Raw genomic sequence first — 13978 nt, forward strand, 5'->3', positions numbered from 1 at the left:
AAGAAATGCTATAAATAGGATAGAAAGAAGATGGTAAGAAGAAATGAGTTAATTGTTTATTTAAACTTCTAACTAAAATATGACTTTCAATCAGTCGTTTCATGATCATGTCAATTATTAATATCGACAAAGTATATTTATGTATAAATTCATAGTAAATATTTACGAGTGTTTTACATGCCAAAAATTTGTGCCATATCTCACTCGCTAGATTCCATCTCTCTTCGAATATTATTAGAAAGATTTTAACACAAGTTGACGCGTATTATATATGAAATTATTCAAATTATAATAACAATTATATCTCGAATTATATCGAAAGTGAGTTGTACGAAAACATGACGAAGGTTGTGATAAAATGTAGGTAGGAGATGAAAGAAAAATGTGACATGGAAGAGCGCGTGATCCTCGTCGTAATTCTAAAAATTTATCGATATGTTCGTGAGTTGCAGCAGTTGAGAGAGGAAAAGAGAGTGAGACATACACAACTCTATCAGCGGTCCGCGTGTATGCACACCGCTATCTCAATAATATGCTAATAACGCACGCGGCCGGTGGTACTTTACGATCGTTACGTAGTTACGTAGTTACGGGACATTGTAATTATTGTTTCGCTGCTCGCTCATCCGGTACAATGCAACGCCAGGACGTGCACGCTCGTCGATTGTTGCATCAATCGTACGGGGGCTCGTACTCGATTATAATTATGGATGACCTTAAGCACTCTGCACGTAACAAGCACGTGGTGAAGGATTTTATTAAGAGATATCCGTGGAGAGGCTACTGTTAACACTTTGTGTGTCAAACAGGTTTCGATTGACCATCTTCGAAAGATAATTTAACGAGTCAATTATCCAAAGCCTGTATTATATTGAAGATTAAAGTTTACAAATTAAAAATCAGAATTCGATTAATCAAATAAATTTAATTTTAATACGTTTAATTTTGAGCGGTTTAATTTGAATCTTTAATTTGCAATTAAATCCTCAATCTCTAATTTATAATTCAATGTAAGCTTAATCAGATTAATACGACAAATGCGATCTTCAATGACTTTTTTGTTTTCTAAATTTTTTTCAAAATTTGCAATTTTAGTTTAAGGCCGGTACAAGTCTTTGCTTAACAAAAAGTATAAGAAAATAAATCAATCAGAGCTTTTTTATTTTATATAAAGGAAGGAAATGAAGGATTTTGATTAGTTCATTTTCTTACATATCATGTATTTATATACAAGACTCTGAACTTTCGTTCTTACTCATTATCTTTCTTGAATATGTGTACATGTAATTCTTTAAACACATTATACACTGAAAGAGTTTCGAAATCAAATTTGCCGGATTTGAATGTACACTAAGAAAATGCCTGGAAATGGACGAACCAAAAGATACTGATCAATTAGAATTCTAATTATAACAAGAATTTAGTAGATTTAATTAGAAAATTCTGATTCGTCCAATTTTTAATCAAATTTTCAATCAGACATTTTTCTCAGTGTAAAAGTAACAAAATTCGTCGAAATTTATGTTACAATTAGAACTTACCGCGACGAGGGTGCTGAGAGCTTCAATTCGCATAGTAGCTGGCCAGGCCAGCAAGGAGGCCGTAGGTTGCGAGCTGGTGGATCGATCCGCTCGTATCGATCCTTCGGTTACCGAGGATCTCTCGGTTGCCGGCGTTATTCGGCGGCCCTAAGTATACCGGGCCGACGACGATGACTCTCTCCCGGCTCCACGCCGATTTCTCGTGATGATCCGTCGTGCCGATCCGGCGATGACATGGCTACTGCGCCGCCGATCTGTCGACAGATTCAATAAACATGTACTCGTATATTCCTGATCTTTTACATCGCGACGATATTATTATTGCCAAATCATCATTCCATCCGAATCAGAATTGAGACTCGCAATCGATTATTTTCATTGCATAAGTATGTCACGCACTCTTATTAGCTTCGATCGAGTACAAATTGAATTCTAAATTATTCAAATAAATTTGGTAATATCTTGCTAACCTAGAGACTTATTCAATTCAGTTATCACTGAAAGAAAAGATTTCCTGCTGCAGCAAATTAGATAGTAAAATATCGCATAACATTTTTAATTGATTGCAGCAGCCAATTTTTAGTCGCATTAGCCTATCCATAATGTCAATATAAAATTTCGATAGGCTAAAGCAACCAAAAATTAGCATTGTAATTAATTAAAAATGCTATGCTATATTTTATCATCTAATTTGGTGCAACAACCAATCTTTTCTTTCATCTTATCTAATAAATCAATAAAATTATTACTCGATAATAGTATGAACCAGATCACTCATTTCATTTGTACTCTGTATAATATTACTGAAAAAGTTTTAATAAATATTTGTTTAAATATTAGTAAACATTTACTTAGAGCAAATAAATATTTACTTATTAAAAAACTTGTACTTAAATTAATGATTCTTATTACCAAATAAATGTTTACATTTAGTAAATATTTAGTTAATATCTACTATTTATTTAAATAAATATTTATTAAAATTTAGTAATTTTTTAAGTGATAAAATGCGAAAATATCAGTCCTGAACATAAATGTGAATATTAACTTATAAAATTTCTTTTTTTACCACGTTCATGATTTATCATACATTTTCACTCTCGTTCTCACCTTTCAAGAAAAATCTCCAGCAAATTCTAAAGCTACTCGTCACTTCAAACTTGTTCAAGATTTTTATGTGATTTTGTGTATTAATTCTAAATGCACAAAATTCTGATATATAATATCACGATTTTAAATTCCAAGATTCGATTTTTCGATGAATCCTTTTCCGCAAAAATTATGAGTTAATTGCACGAATGATATGAAGAGTCGCAATCAACCGCATGAATCGAGAGGATAATGCGTTCACCGCGACGTGTCACAACCGACTGGACCCAATTTCGAGATTTGCCGATAAAGTTAAGTTAACGAGGCTGAACGCCGGCATTTCGTGCAAGGTGCGGGCGTCGCGTCGTCTACATTTCGTCACTCATCGTTACGAATCGATATCTTATCTTATACTCACTTGTCTCAGGCAATTCCGGCGATTACGTCGCTTAGTAATATGTGTTACTGACCTACCAAACAGGAATATATTTCCCTCGTGAGATGTTCGACAATATTTCTTGGCGAAAACTTTTTCTTTTTTTCTTTTACATTATATCTACATCATTCCTTATCTTATTTATACCAGGCTTTGACTATCTATTAATACATGATCGCGAAATATAATCCTGTTTGTTACCTAAATCCCAATAATTCCGCAATCGTATAAATTCTAATTGATAAAGATGAAAAGTACGGGCGCCATATATAATAGTATGGCGGTATCGACATTAACGTTCTCCTGGCATCATTCGTTATATGAGTTAATGACTCTCGAGAAATCATCGATTGGTCCCCGTCTGGAAGTCGCGACGCCTCTCACACGGTGGAAACACGCCTTCTCACCGTTTCGTAATGGACGGGACTTCACGCGTGCGCGCGTTCGCCGTTTCGAGCAAATGAAACGGAACTAACTACTTTGATAAGCGATGAGATGCGAAGTAAAGCTGTCGCTACCGATTGTGGAACTCCACATGTCCCATTGGATCTCTCGAGAGATCATGCGAGATGACTCGACTAGAAACAAGATCCGTCTGTAATCACGCGTTTCTTCACTCGTCGCAAATTAATTCCAAGCAAAATGCCGAAGTCGAGCTGGTTATATCTGTTTCTGAGGAAAGATAAACTTAGAAAAGGAATGAAGGATTAAATAATAAGGATTAAATTTCTAAGTCCTTTCTAAGTTTCCTTAGAAAGGACTTAGAAATTTAATCCTTATTATTTAATCCTTCATTAGGCGCGTGAGATTACATTAGCTAAGTGTACTCCGTACACGTTAAGAATATTGAATAAAATTAAGCTGTTTGTATCTACACTTGTACACAGGAAGAACATTTTTGCTGAAATATTAAAAAATTTAGCTAGATATAGATCTAAAAATAATTTTGTTAATTCACACTGAAAGAAAAGATTGATTGCTGCAGCAAATTAAATGGTAAAATATGACATAGCATTTTTAATTGGATATAGTAAAGTAATTTTTAATTGACTGCATCAGCCAATTTGGCTGCAGTAATCAATTAAAAATGCTATGTCATATTCAGCCATTTTTGCCATTTTTTTCTTTCAATACACCAAATCAAATTTTTAAATACTTCAGTAAAATTGTTCTTTCCATGTATGCAAAACGCATGTGAAGCATGCTAAATAAAACAAAGTTATTAAGTTATAATTCGAAATTGAACTTAATTCCAATGTCCTGTTTTTCTTGCTAAGAAAATAAATATAGTTATTTCTTATTCAAAATTAAATTTCAAGAATTATAAAGCGATCAATTTTTAATTAAAAATTGAAAAAAGGCTCCAACGATTAAATCAATAAAGGAGCATAATACCAATGAGAGTCGACACAGTTGTACGTGTGTAAAAATATAATATGTAATCATCAATTATAGACGTTTCGACCACAAAATTTGGTCCTTTTCAGTGTATCAATAACATTTTTCGGAGTCTAAATCGTTGTAAAAAGATAGACGAATACAATTAATGAATCATTGTTAGGCTGTTGTTCAAATTTAAGAATTTTATAGTCGTCTGTTGTACTTAGTTGAATATCCAAACAAGAATTATCGTCATTTAGCTAAAATTGTGTTAATAATTTTTACTATTCATAATCAATGTATTAAAATTAATTATATCAATTAGATAAACTTTACTTTGTAAACTCGATGCGATTATAACTATGTCTTGAGAGCGTGTGAGGGAATATTTCATATTGTTTAAGTATAAATGTTAAAAAGAATAAATATCAACATGAAAATTGACGATACAAAAATAACTTATCAGACAAGACAACTAAATAAATTATCAATATAAATCGAATAATCACTCAATTAGAAATCAACGATTAGATACAAATTTTATAGTTCATAAAATTTGTATCAATTCATAAAACAAAGAAACATCATTTTTTCTTCTTAATTAAATCATTATATAACGGATCCAACATTTCCGTGTCATTTTGTAAATTCAGTCCATTTTTTTGCTTTTTTATATGAATCACTTCCGAAATTAATCATTTATTAAATCCTTGTTCTTCATTCAAAATCTTAATCTTATATCGTTCCAATCAATTTTTATTATATTTATTATTAGAGAATAAGCTACCGTGAGCGGCACAATAAATGTGTTTATCAAAGATAATTATGAATAATTATGGGATGACTTGATGACGTAGATCTATGGTGAGATTCTATGGTGAGGCGATCGGCCCGGGTGTTCTTGTCATCGCCAGCTCGTCATTATGAATCATCGGTGTCCTCCTTCTATTCTGATCATCAAAATAGTAGCATCCATTCGATTCGATTGCTTCCAGTAGGCGGAGTTCAGGAGTCGATGAAAGCGACCGACACGGCATGGTGCCGGTAATCGTAAGCGGATTAGAGTTATAATTTCGGATTATATTGCGCCGACATAACACGGTGGAGATGTAATACATATGGTACCTAAGTATCATTGCCAGTGAGTCACGCCGCTGAAGAATTCGTTTGATAAGATGCTCAGTCACCGCTTCTTATCATAGTGTTGCCCCGGTAAGGACGACGCAATGAGGGCAGAGAAACACAAAGGAGGGATAACTCTCTTGTTTATCACTGAATGTATTATCACGGATTATCGGCAAATACGCAGAATTCAATCGGTTTGCATTCCTTCATGATTCGCGCATCGTTCTCGAAACTAAAGGTGCGTTCCGAGTTACGCATGAAACGCATGATGTATCGTTTTATTCTTCTTTATTAATTGGTAAACAAGGACAATGATGCATCATGCGCTTCATGCGCTTCATAATTCAGAATGCATCCTAATATTTAAAGAGATATCACAATTTCTCGTACTTAGTTTTGTGAAGTTGGCATCTAAAAATTTATATCGATGGTTTTATTATTTATGGCTTAATTAATCAGAACTATTTTTAATTTTATTACAAAATTTTGGATGCTCTCTTCGGGATGCATTGAAATTGTAAGAAAAAGTTTTTTTTTTTTTTTTTTAATGAAGTGCTAGAACTTCACAGATGTTCGTTCTGCGTGCATTCTATTTGGAAATGGAATTTCTCTCCAAGAAAAGTGATAGTTGCGTCAGTCGGGCGAGAATGAATTTCACTCCCAAAAATTTAGACTGTGTATCTGCGAATTCCTTACTGGAATGTGGTAACACATATGCAACCGATTTTGCGCCGATTAATGATAACCAAACGGACTTAGCGTGCCGTTATCATGCGTTACCGTTCAAATAACACACCGCACATAAATTTATAGCCGATTGCTGTCGCGAACTATCAACGAACACGACCATTCCATTTTAAATTACACGACCAATCGCGATTGTATGCGCAAGTTAAAATATTCCTGAAACTACAAAAATAAAAATAATGAAATATTATTTATATAGCGTCATTAATTTTGAGTAAATGTTCTATATATTCAAATTATAACCAATATAATTATATACAGGTTTTATGTACAATTATAGAGATTGTATGATAAATACTGAATATTTAACATTTTTTTACAACAATTATTATTAAAAATCTAATCGCAATTAGAAAAATAGGATTAGAATATGTGGAAATATATAAATAATATATAATTATATTACTAATAATTTTATTAATAAAATTCCATAAGTGATACTCGATAACATAATATATTATAATAAATAAATAAATAATATCAGCTTTAAAAACGTAACAAAAATGTCATAAACAACGTTAGCATTAAGGATTTATGCAATCAAGGAGAGAAGAGAAGTTATAGTAATAATCTTCTAAATCCCCAATAAATGGTCCGAACAAATCTTAATACCAGTCCTATGATATAACAGTATAATATAACACAGTAACTATATCGTCGTGACAGTTTTTTTCAATTATTAGACGGGATTTCTACCAGGAAATAACTGTGGACTTAACTTTAAAGATCAATGTCGCGTGGCAGTGGACGGTGGTCGTCGCAGCGGGAAATAAGTGTTTAGTAAAAAGCATGACTAATCCCTTGGGAACTATATCTAACACCATGTTGTCTACCTACGTGAAAACCGACTTTCTCTTGCCCTCCGTTCTTGTCATCCTATCTTTTATTTCATTCGATCTTCAAGCACACATGTTCAAGGTCCATCAAATGAACCCCGTCGAGCCGGATGCACAATCTCCATCGATCGACGTATTAATGATTTTGATGCCGCAAGATAAACAGTCAATCGGTCTGCTCTCGAAGATACAGACACGACGAAGGCTTGTGGTTTAATTACGGCATCGTTTATAAGTAATGAACGAGACGCATAATTCTCGCACGGTGACTTGCAACCCTGATAATTTAGCCTGCATGAGTATTCTCAATGGTTGAATATCGCGAGATTATCCCAGTCTGGATCGCCGTTAAGCATTAATATCCTGCCGAGCGGAACAAATCGCGATTATTATACTCCAGTCGATAGTTAAACGCGAGTAAACCCATATAACGATTGCAATAATTTTTTATCGATTATGACAGAGTAATATAAGTGATATGGTAAGGTATGTAATGACGTAAGAATCGTTTGCGATACGTGATTTTGTAAGATGACGCTATAATTACTTATACCTTAACTGATGCGATAAGCCATAATTCATATTTTTGTACTGTCACGAGAATTTCGACCGAATGAACATGCATGACGTATGATTGGGATTTTCTATTCGCCGCGTAATGCATTGATAAGTACGAAGTACATAGAAGCATTGGTATTTAGCAGAATCGCCGCCGCCGCTTCTATTTGCATTGAGTCACTTTATCGGCGGCGGCGCCTAGCTACATCGCGATAAAAACATCGTTGAGAATGCATTGAGCTTGGTTAGCTGGCGCCTTCTATCTCACGAGCTGTTATTAGTTTATTTATTACCGTTAACTTTCACGGTAATTACTGCATACGTCGAGCCCTTGGCGAGAATGCAAGCGAGTAATCAAATAAAATCGAGAGAGAGAGAGGAAAGAGAGAGAGAGAGAGAGAGAGAGAGAGAGAGAGAGAGAGAGATTGGCTTTTGGAACAATTGTTTAAATTTTTGTGCAGTTGATACTTTATAATTTTATAATTTTATAATTGCGAATAGGAATTAATTCCATTTTGCGAAAATAACAAAAGTTCAACACCATTTAATAAATTAAATTCTGATGGCTTACGTGATGTCGCATGTCACGATATATTCTCTTTATGAATTCATTGACATTACCATTCTTTCTGCCCACACGACGAATTCGCCCTAACGATCCATAATCTTTAATTTACACCGACAGTTGCGATCTTATAAGATAAATAATGAAACGCCGACGTGCAACCGCACTCGTTAAAGGGAGGGTCCGCATAAACTTCATGCGAGCTTTTTCCGCGTGGGAAAACGTCATCGTTTATGATTCTTAATTTTCTTACTATCGACACAAGAGATCTTACTGTCGAGATCTGCGATCTCGTATTTGATTTCATAAATTAAATAGATTATATATTACGTTCTGTTTTTGCAATAATTTTCCTTTATATTCATTACAATTTCATTAATATTTTGAAAATATGACAAAATATACATACGGATATCGCAAAAACTTATTAAATTGATTAGAAAATAATTTTTTTACTTACATTGCTACAATTTAGTACAATTTATAAAATAGTAATTTATAATACTTTTGTAAACTGTTTGCTCTCCGAAGGTATTGATAAAGCATCGTTAATATTTTGTGAATTAAAACATTATACTTCTTTTTCTTTCTTTATCTTTTTATCTCTTTTTCTCATACGAGATCAGAAAAAGTCTCGTCGGCTATTTCTTTTACTGTGTTCTTTGAGTCGAGAAGATATGAAGAAGGATAGAAAAACTATATAATACAATATCCTCGTAAGATTTAACAATCTCACCTCTTTTCATTTCTCATAAATATCTAGAAAAATTCTTCGCAGAAATAGCTGAAGTTAAACATCGAGACATTAGATGTAAATTATCGACATATCTCATTACGTTAATAGATATATATTATTCGCCCATTGATATATCATGTCAAAATAAACATTATATATGAAAATGTGAACGGTGAATATTGTTTAATATATTCCAAAGACAAATCGCCTAACAAATCGCCTGAGTCGAAACATCAATCACGGATATTTATATATCCGTTCATATTTGCTCTAACAAAAAATCTTTGGGAAAAATTAGTAAATGGATCTGGCCTACTTAATATACATATAATATGTATAGACATACACGATTAGTTATGAAAATAAGATCAATTTGCACTGCAATTCATAATCCTACGTTGGTGCTGACGCGATAAAATATTACGATATTCCGCACAGTTTTATTATCATATTTGCGACTGCCGATTACGTGTGGGAATATATAAAAGTGAACTATAAGTAAGATCTATGTACGATTTATTACGCAAAAAAATCACGGAGAACATTCGATGAATGATTTAGATGAAACAAGTTCTGAAAAATAAGAATGGTATTCATAGTCGGATCTTATATTTAGGACTGTCTTAAGTACAGTCTTAAGATGTCATAAACCAATCAGACAGCAGTACTAGTATCTTAAGACATTATTTAAGATGGTCTTAAAATAAGAACTATAATAAATACCGATTATAATATCTCAAAAGGAAAACATATCTGTAATGCAGTCGAGCTTGTCGTGATACAAATTCATCCCAACTCGTACGACGGAAAGTCGTACGAGTCAAGTGTTTAACGTATTTAATCAATGTAATGTATTTAATTGATATAAGAAGCAGTAGGTAGGTGGCAGTTTGAGCTACCGAGTATAAACGCCCACAAGAATTGTAAAGTGAGACTTAACGCGGTCGGAGCTAATCGTCAAATTCATTAAGCGTCTATCACTCGCGACTTATATACTCGAGCTCTGTCTCTTGAGAATAGTTTCCTCGTATCACATAATTAATAAGTATACTTCGGAGACCATTGTGTAAATTCGTGCTGATTCTACATAATCACGGTTTCACGGAGTTTACAAAAAGCGATCGTGATGGAAAACAAATTTAAATTTAACTTTGATTATTATTAGATTTGGGTGGCATAACTGTTGTGTAACGATGACAGTTTTCTAATAAATAACTTTACATCTCAGATCGACGATAAATGATTGGCAATGATACAAATAAATCCTGCTTAAAAGTTGCTTAAAAGTCGAAGTTCATTTTCACCGGATACTCGCAAAGCGAGTATAAGCTAATTTGCCTTCAAAACCGGCTCTATGATATTAAGCGCGATAGATCGTCACAGATATTCCGCGGCTGAGAGATTTGTCGAGATATTTTATTCAGAATGAACGAAGCTCATTCATGATATTACTTGTGAATGGCCCTCAGGGAATTCGTCCCGACTGAGGTATCACTGGATGAACCGAAGCTCAGCGAGAAGACTGGTTCCCCCGGACCAGTCGCCAATTAAAGTGACACCGACAAAGCCGATGCTCCGTATTTATTATATATTAAGCAATTGTAGATTTTTTTGACCAAAACCTGAAATTCGTGTTTCCATGACGACGCAATGACCTTAATGACTATCGCAAACGATGAATGTACGCACCCCTGATTTAAGACTCGCCCTTTCAAAGACATTAAGATTCACGTCAAATAATATTAAAACATATCAGAACAATATCTATAGATGACTGTGAAATAATGCAAATATTTGACAATTTTGTGACAATGTAAAGCGATTGTTAGACAATCAATATTATTGCATAATATTTAATTATGCACTGAAAGAAAAGATTGGCTGAAGTATGGCATAGTATAGCATTTTTAATTAGTTGCAGCAATCAATTTTTGGTTGCGTTAGCTTATCGAAATCCTATACTTATATTGAGGATAGATTAACGCAACCAAAAATTTGCTGCCAATCTTTTCTTTCAGTGTACAATATTATTGATCATCGGAAAACTATATATTAAGCTTCCAAACATTATCTCTTTTGAATTATTTAAAGAAGGTATCAATAATATTATACAAAATAATATTGTACAATATATATAATATTGAGCGTCTAATGCTCAATATTATTTCCATTAACGTAATCCATTCCATCAACGTTTCCATCAATTTAAATTAACTTTATTCTCTTTATTCAACTTACTCTTCATCTTTTGCTAATTTTGAATCCTTACTAGATACAATTTGATGCCTCATCCCTACAAACATGGGTCACTAGAATCCGTCCGTTTTTTTCATTTATTCAGAATAATTTTTAAAAAATCTCTAAAAATTCACCAACCTACTTTTAATTTTCTAGACTAAATATTGGCACTTCATTTTGAAAAATAATAAAATGTAATATAATTTATAATTACCGAAAGACTTAAAGAAACTTGCACGAACAGAAACTGCTCATTATCCATGTTAATAGGGTAAGGGTTTAAAACTAGAAAAAAAATGAAAAGTAAATTAAATCGAAATTAAAATTGATCTATATTATAAAACTGGCACATAATATTGTTCATCTGCATATAATGATTTTGTCGAATTGAGTTTGCATGAATCAGTCGCTCACACTTCATAATCCGTTTACTCGGGTACGTTAGCAAACGCGGCGATGAATCTGGAACTTGGACGCGCAAAAGAGGCGCCTACGTCCACTGTCACAGAGGCGAGTATTCGTTGCCATGTTAATGTCTTACTCCCACGAGAGTGACACGGTGAATAAGCAAATGGATTGCCTTCATTATCACGATATATGCGGCGCCGCTTGCGGTGGCTGAAATCTGTTAAAGATCAACGAATGCAATTCGGCGAATGCAATAGTGCAAATCGTGATATCCAGCAATAATGACCGCTGGAAATGGAATACTGTAAATTGCAATCCAATCCAGCATGCTGTTGCATAATATGATTGGATTGCAATTTACAGTATTCCACTGCCAGTGTAAAAAATCTATTCTCGAAATCTGAATCAGTGGTTAGTACTAATTATCCAGTGGCATAGTTGGCACTGATCAGTGAAGTTCAACTTAAAAAAAGAAGAATGTTTAAGCATTATATAACTGATAAATGCTGATATCTGCACGTTAAATTCAATTCAATTTTTTGATATCATATTCATTGGGTTTAAGCACTAAAATAAAATTAGATCACATAATAAAGATTAGTTAGAAATCTCACATTTAATTTACTGCTTACCAGTGGCATACTTGGCACTGATATTAGTGATTATTCTGATTCAGATTTAGAGAGTATAGTGTGTGCAACGTAAGCTAAAAGTTTTCTGCTGACAATCAAATATTGGAATATGTAATCTAAATATATTCCATTAATTTAATTTATTTAATGTGATTGCAATTATCTTTCAAGCGATGTTTCATTTTATGACAATATTGATTATAACAATACAAACATAAATAGAATTTTTTTATCTAAATTTAGAAAGTAATGGGACATAATAAGAAATATGTATAAAGGCTTTTAGATATGACGATCGCTTATTACGAATCTACCAATGAGAAGTAATCTGGATTTAACATTCGTTCTGAAAAGACGTTAGTATTGATATAATACTGTGCTGTGTTGCATATAAATCTTATCGTGAATCAATCAACTTTTGTGATTCAAACTTTCGCATTTAAGGAGCCGAAAATAACTTTTGAGTTCTCTTTAATGTCGGTAGACGTTAAAACATTTGTAAAGTTATATATATTAAAAATATTTGTGATGTTCAAATATTATATGTCGTGTGTCTATGTATTACGTGTCTGCGCTCCAATAGCTGATTCCTTTGCGCGGCTATTTATAGTTCCGTCGAAATTCTTACTACTCGGCCGAATTGGTACAAAATGTGGAATTGCAACGCAATCGCTACAAAGACTTTTTTATTATTTTTCTAAAAATTAAAGAATAAAGATTGTAGAAATAAGGTTATCTATATCTCTAAATCTGAATCAGTGGCTAGTTACTAATTATATCCAGTGACATACTTGGCACTGAATAATCAGTGAGGTTCAACTAAAAAACGAAGAATGTTTTAGCATTATATAACTAAAATACTGATATTTGCACATTAATTTCAATCTTCTAATACATATTCATTGAATTTATACACTAAAACAAGGTTTAATATATTATTATTAGTTACATCACATAATAAAAATTAGCTTAGACTTAATTAGGTTAGGAATCTCATATTTAATTCACTGATTATCAGTGGCATACTTGGCACTGATCTCAGTAATTATCCACTGACAGATTTAGAGAGTTTCACAATTCAACCCCCATGATTACTATCGCTTCTCTCATGTATTTTCAGCGATTCGGTCATCCTTGTGAAATTTGTATTTTTTTCAAAAATACCGACATGCCATGGCATTTAGATAGGACGGTATTCACCACCGGTTTACGGTGAAAAATCACGTTAGAGCCGCAAGATAAGCGTACGTATGCGAATGACAGCAGACGAGTTTATCGCCGTTTCACCAATGAACACGCGGCACAACCAGAAGCAGATTGAATCGCCGGTCAGACGCATCTAAACTGCATAAATTTATTGCACTTTTATTGCAAGATTTGCGCGCGTCGCCGTTACGAATTCTTGTTCGGCGGTCTTCATTCTGGCATCACAAAGATCGGAAAATGTGCGACAAAACAAAGTATAGTTAATTGCGACTTCATCATAAAAGTCTTTTCTTACTCCACCTGATTTACGGGTTTGCATTAGCTCTTGCGTCTAATCACCACCTTCGAACGGCAAACATCCACGTTTTATGATACCCTTGGTTACTTTCTAAGATAAATCAATTTTATGATCCGTTACGCGGTATCTGAAATACATTTTGGAGAACGTTGTCTATAGATTATATATATTGTATATATATAT

General features: G+C 33.4%; 1 protein-coding gene across 2 annotated transcripts in view; it reads right to left on the bottom strand.

Moving 5' to 3' along the window:
* Positions 1-13978, bottom strand: part of LOC108691521 — an 81047-nt gene that overhangs the window by 15189 nt on the left and 51880 nt on the right. For both annotated transcript variants that reach the window (XM_018199296.1, XM_018199297.1), the window contains exon 2: positions 1542-1795. In XM_018199296.1, coding sequence (XP_018054785.1) covers positions 1542-1574 — 33 coding nt within the window. In that variant the 5' untranslated portion in view covers positions 1575-1795. The remainder of the gene's footprint in view (positions 1-1541; positions 1796-13978) is intronic.

Source organism: Atta colombica, unplaced genomic scaffold, assembly GCF_001594045.1.
Source record: "Atta colombica isolate Treedump-2 unplaced genomic scaffold, Acol1.0 scaffold47, whole genome shotgun sequence".
Taxonomy (NCBI): Eukaryota; Metazoa; Arthropoda; class Insecta; order Hymenoptera; family Formicidae; genus Atta; species Atta colombica.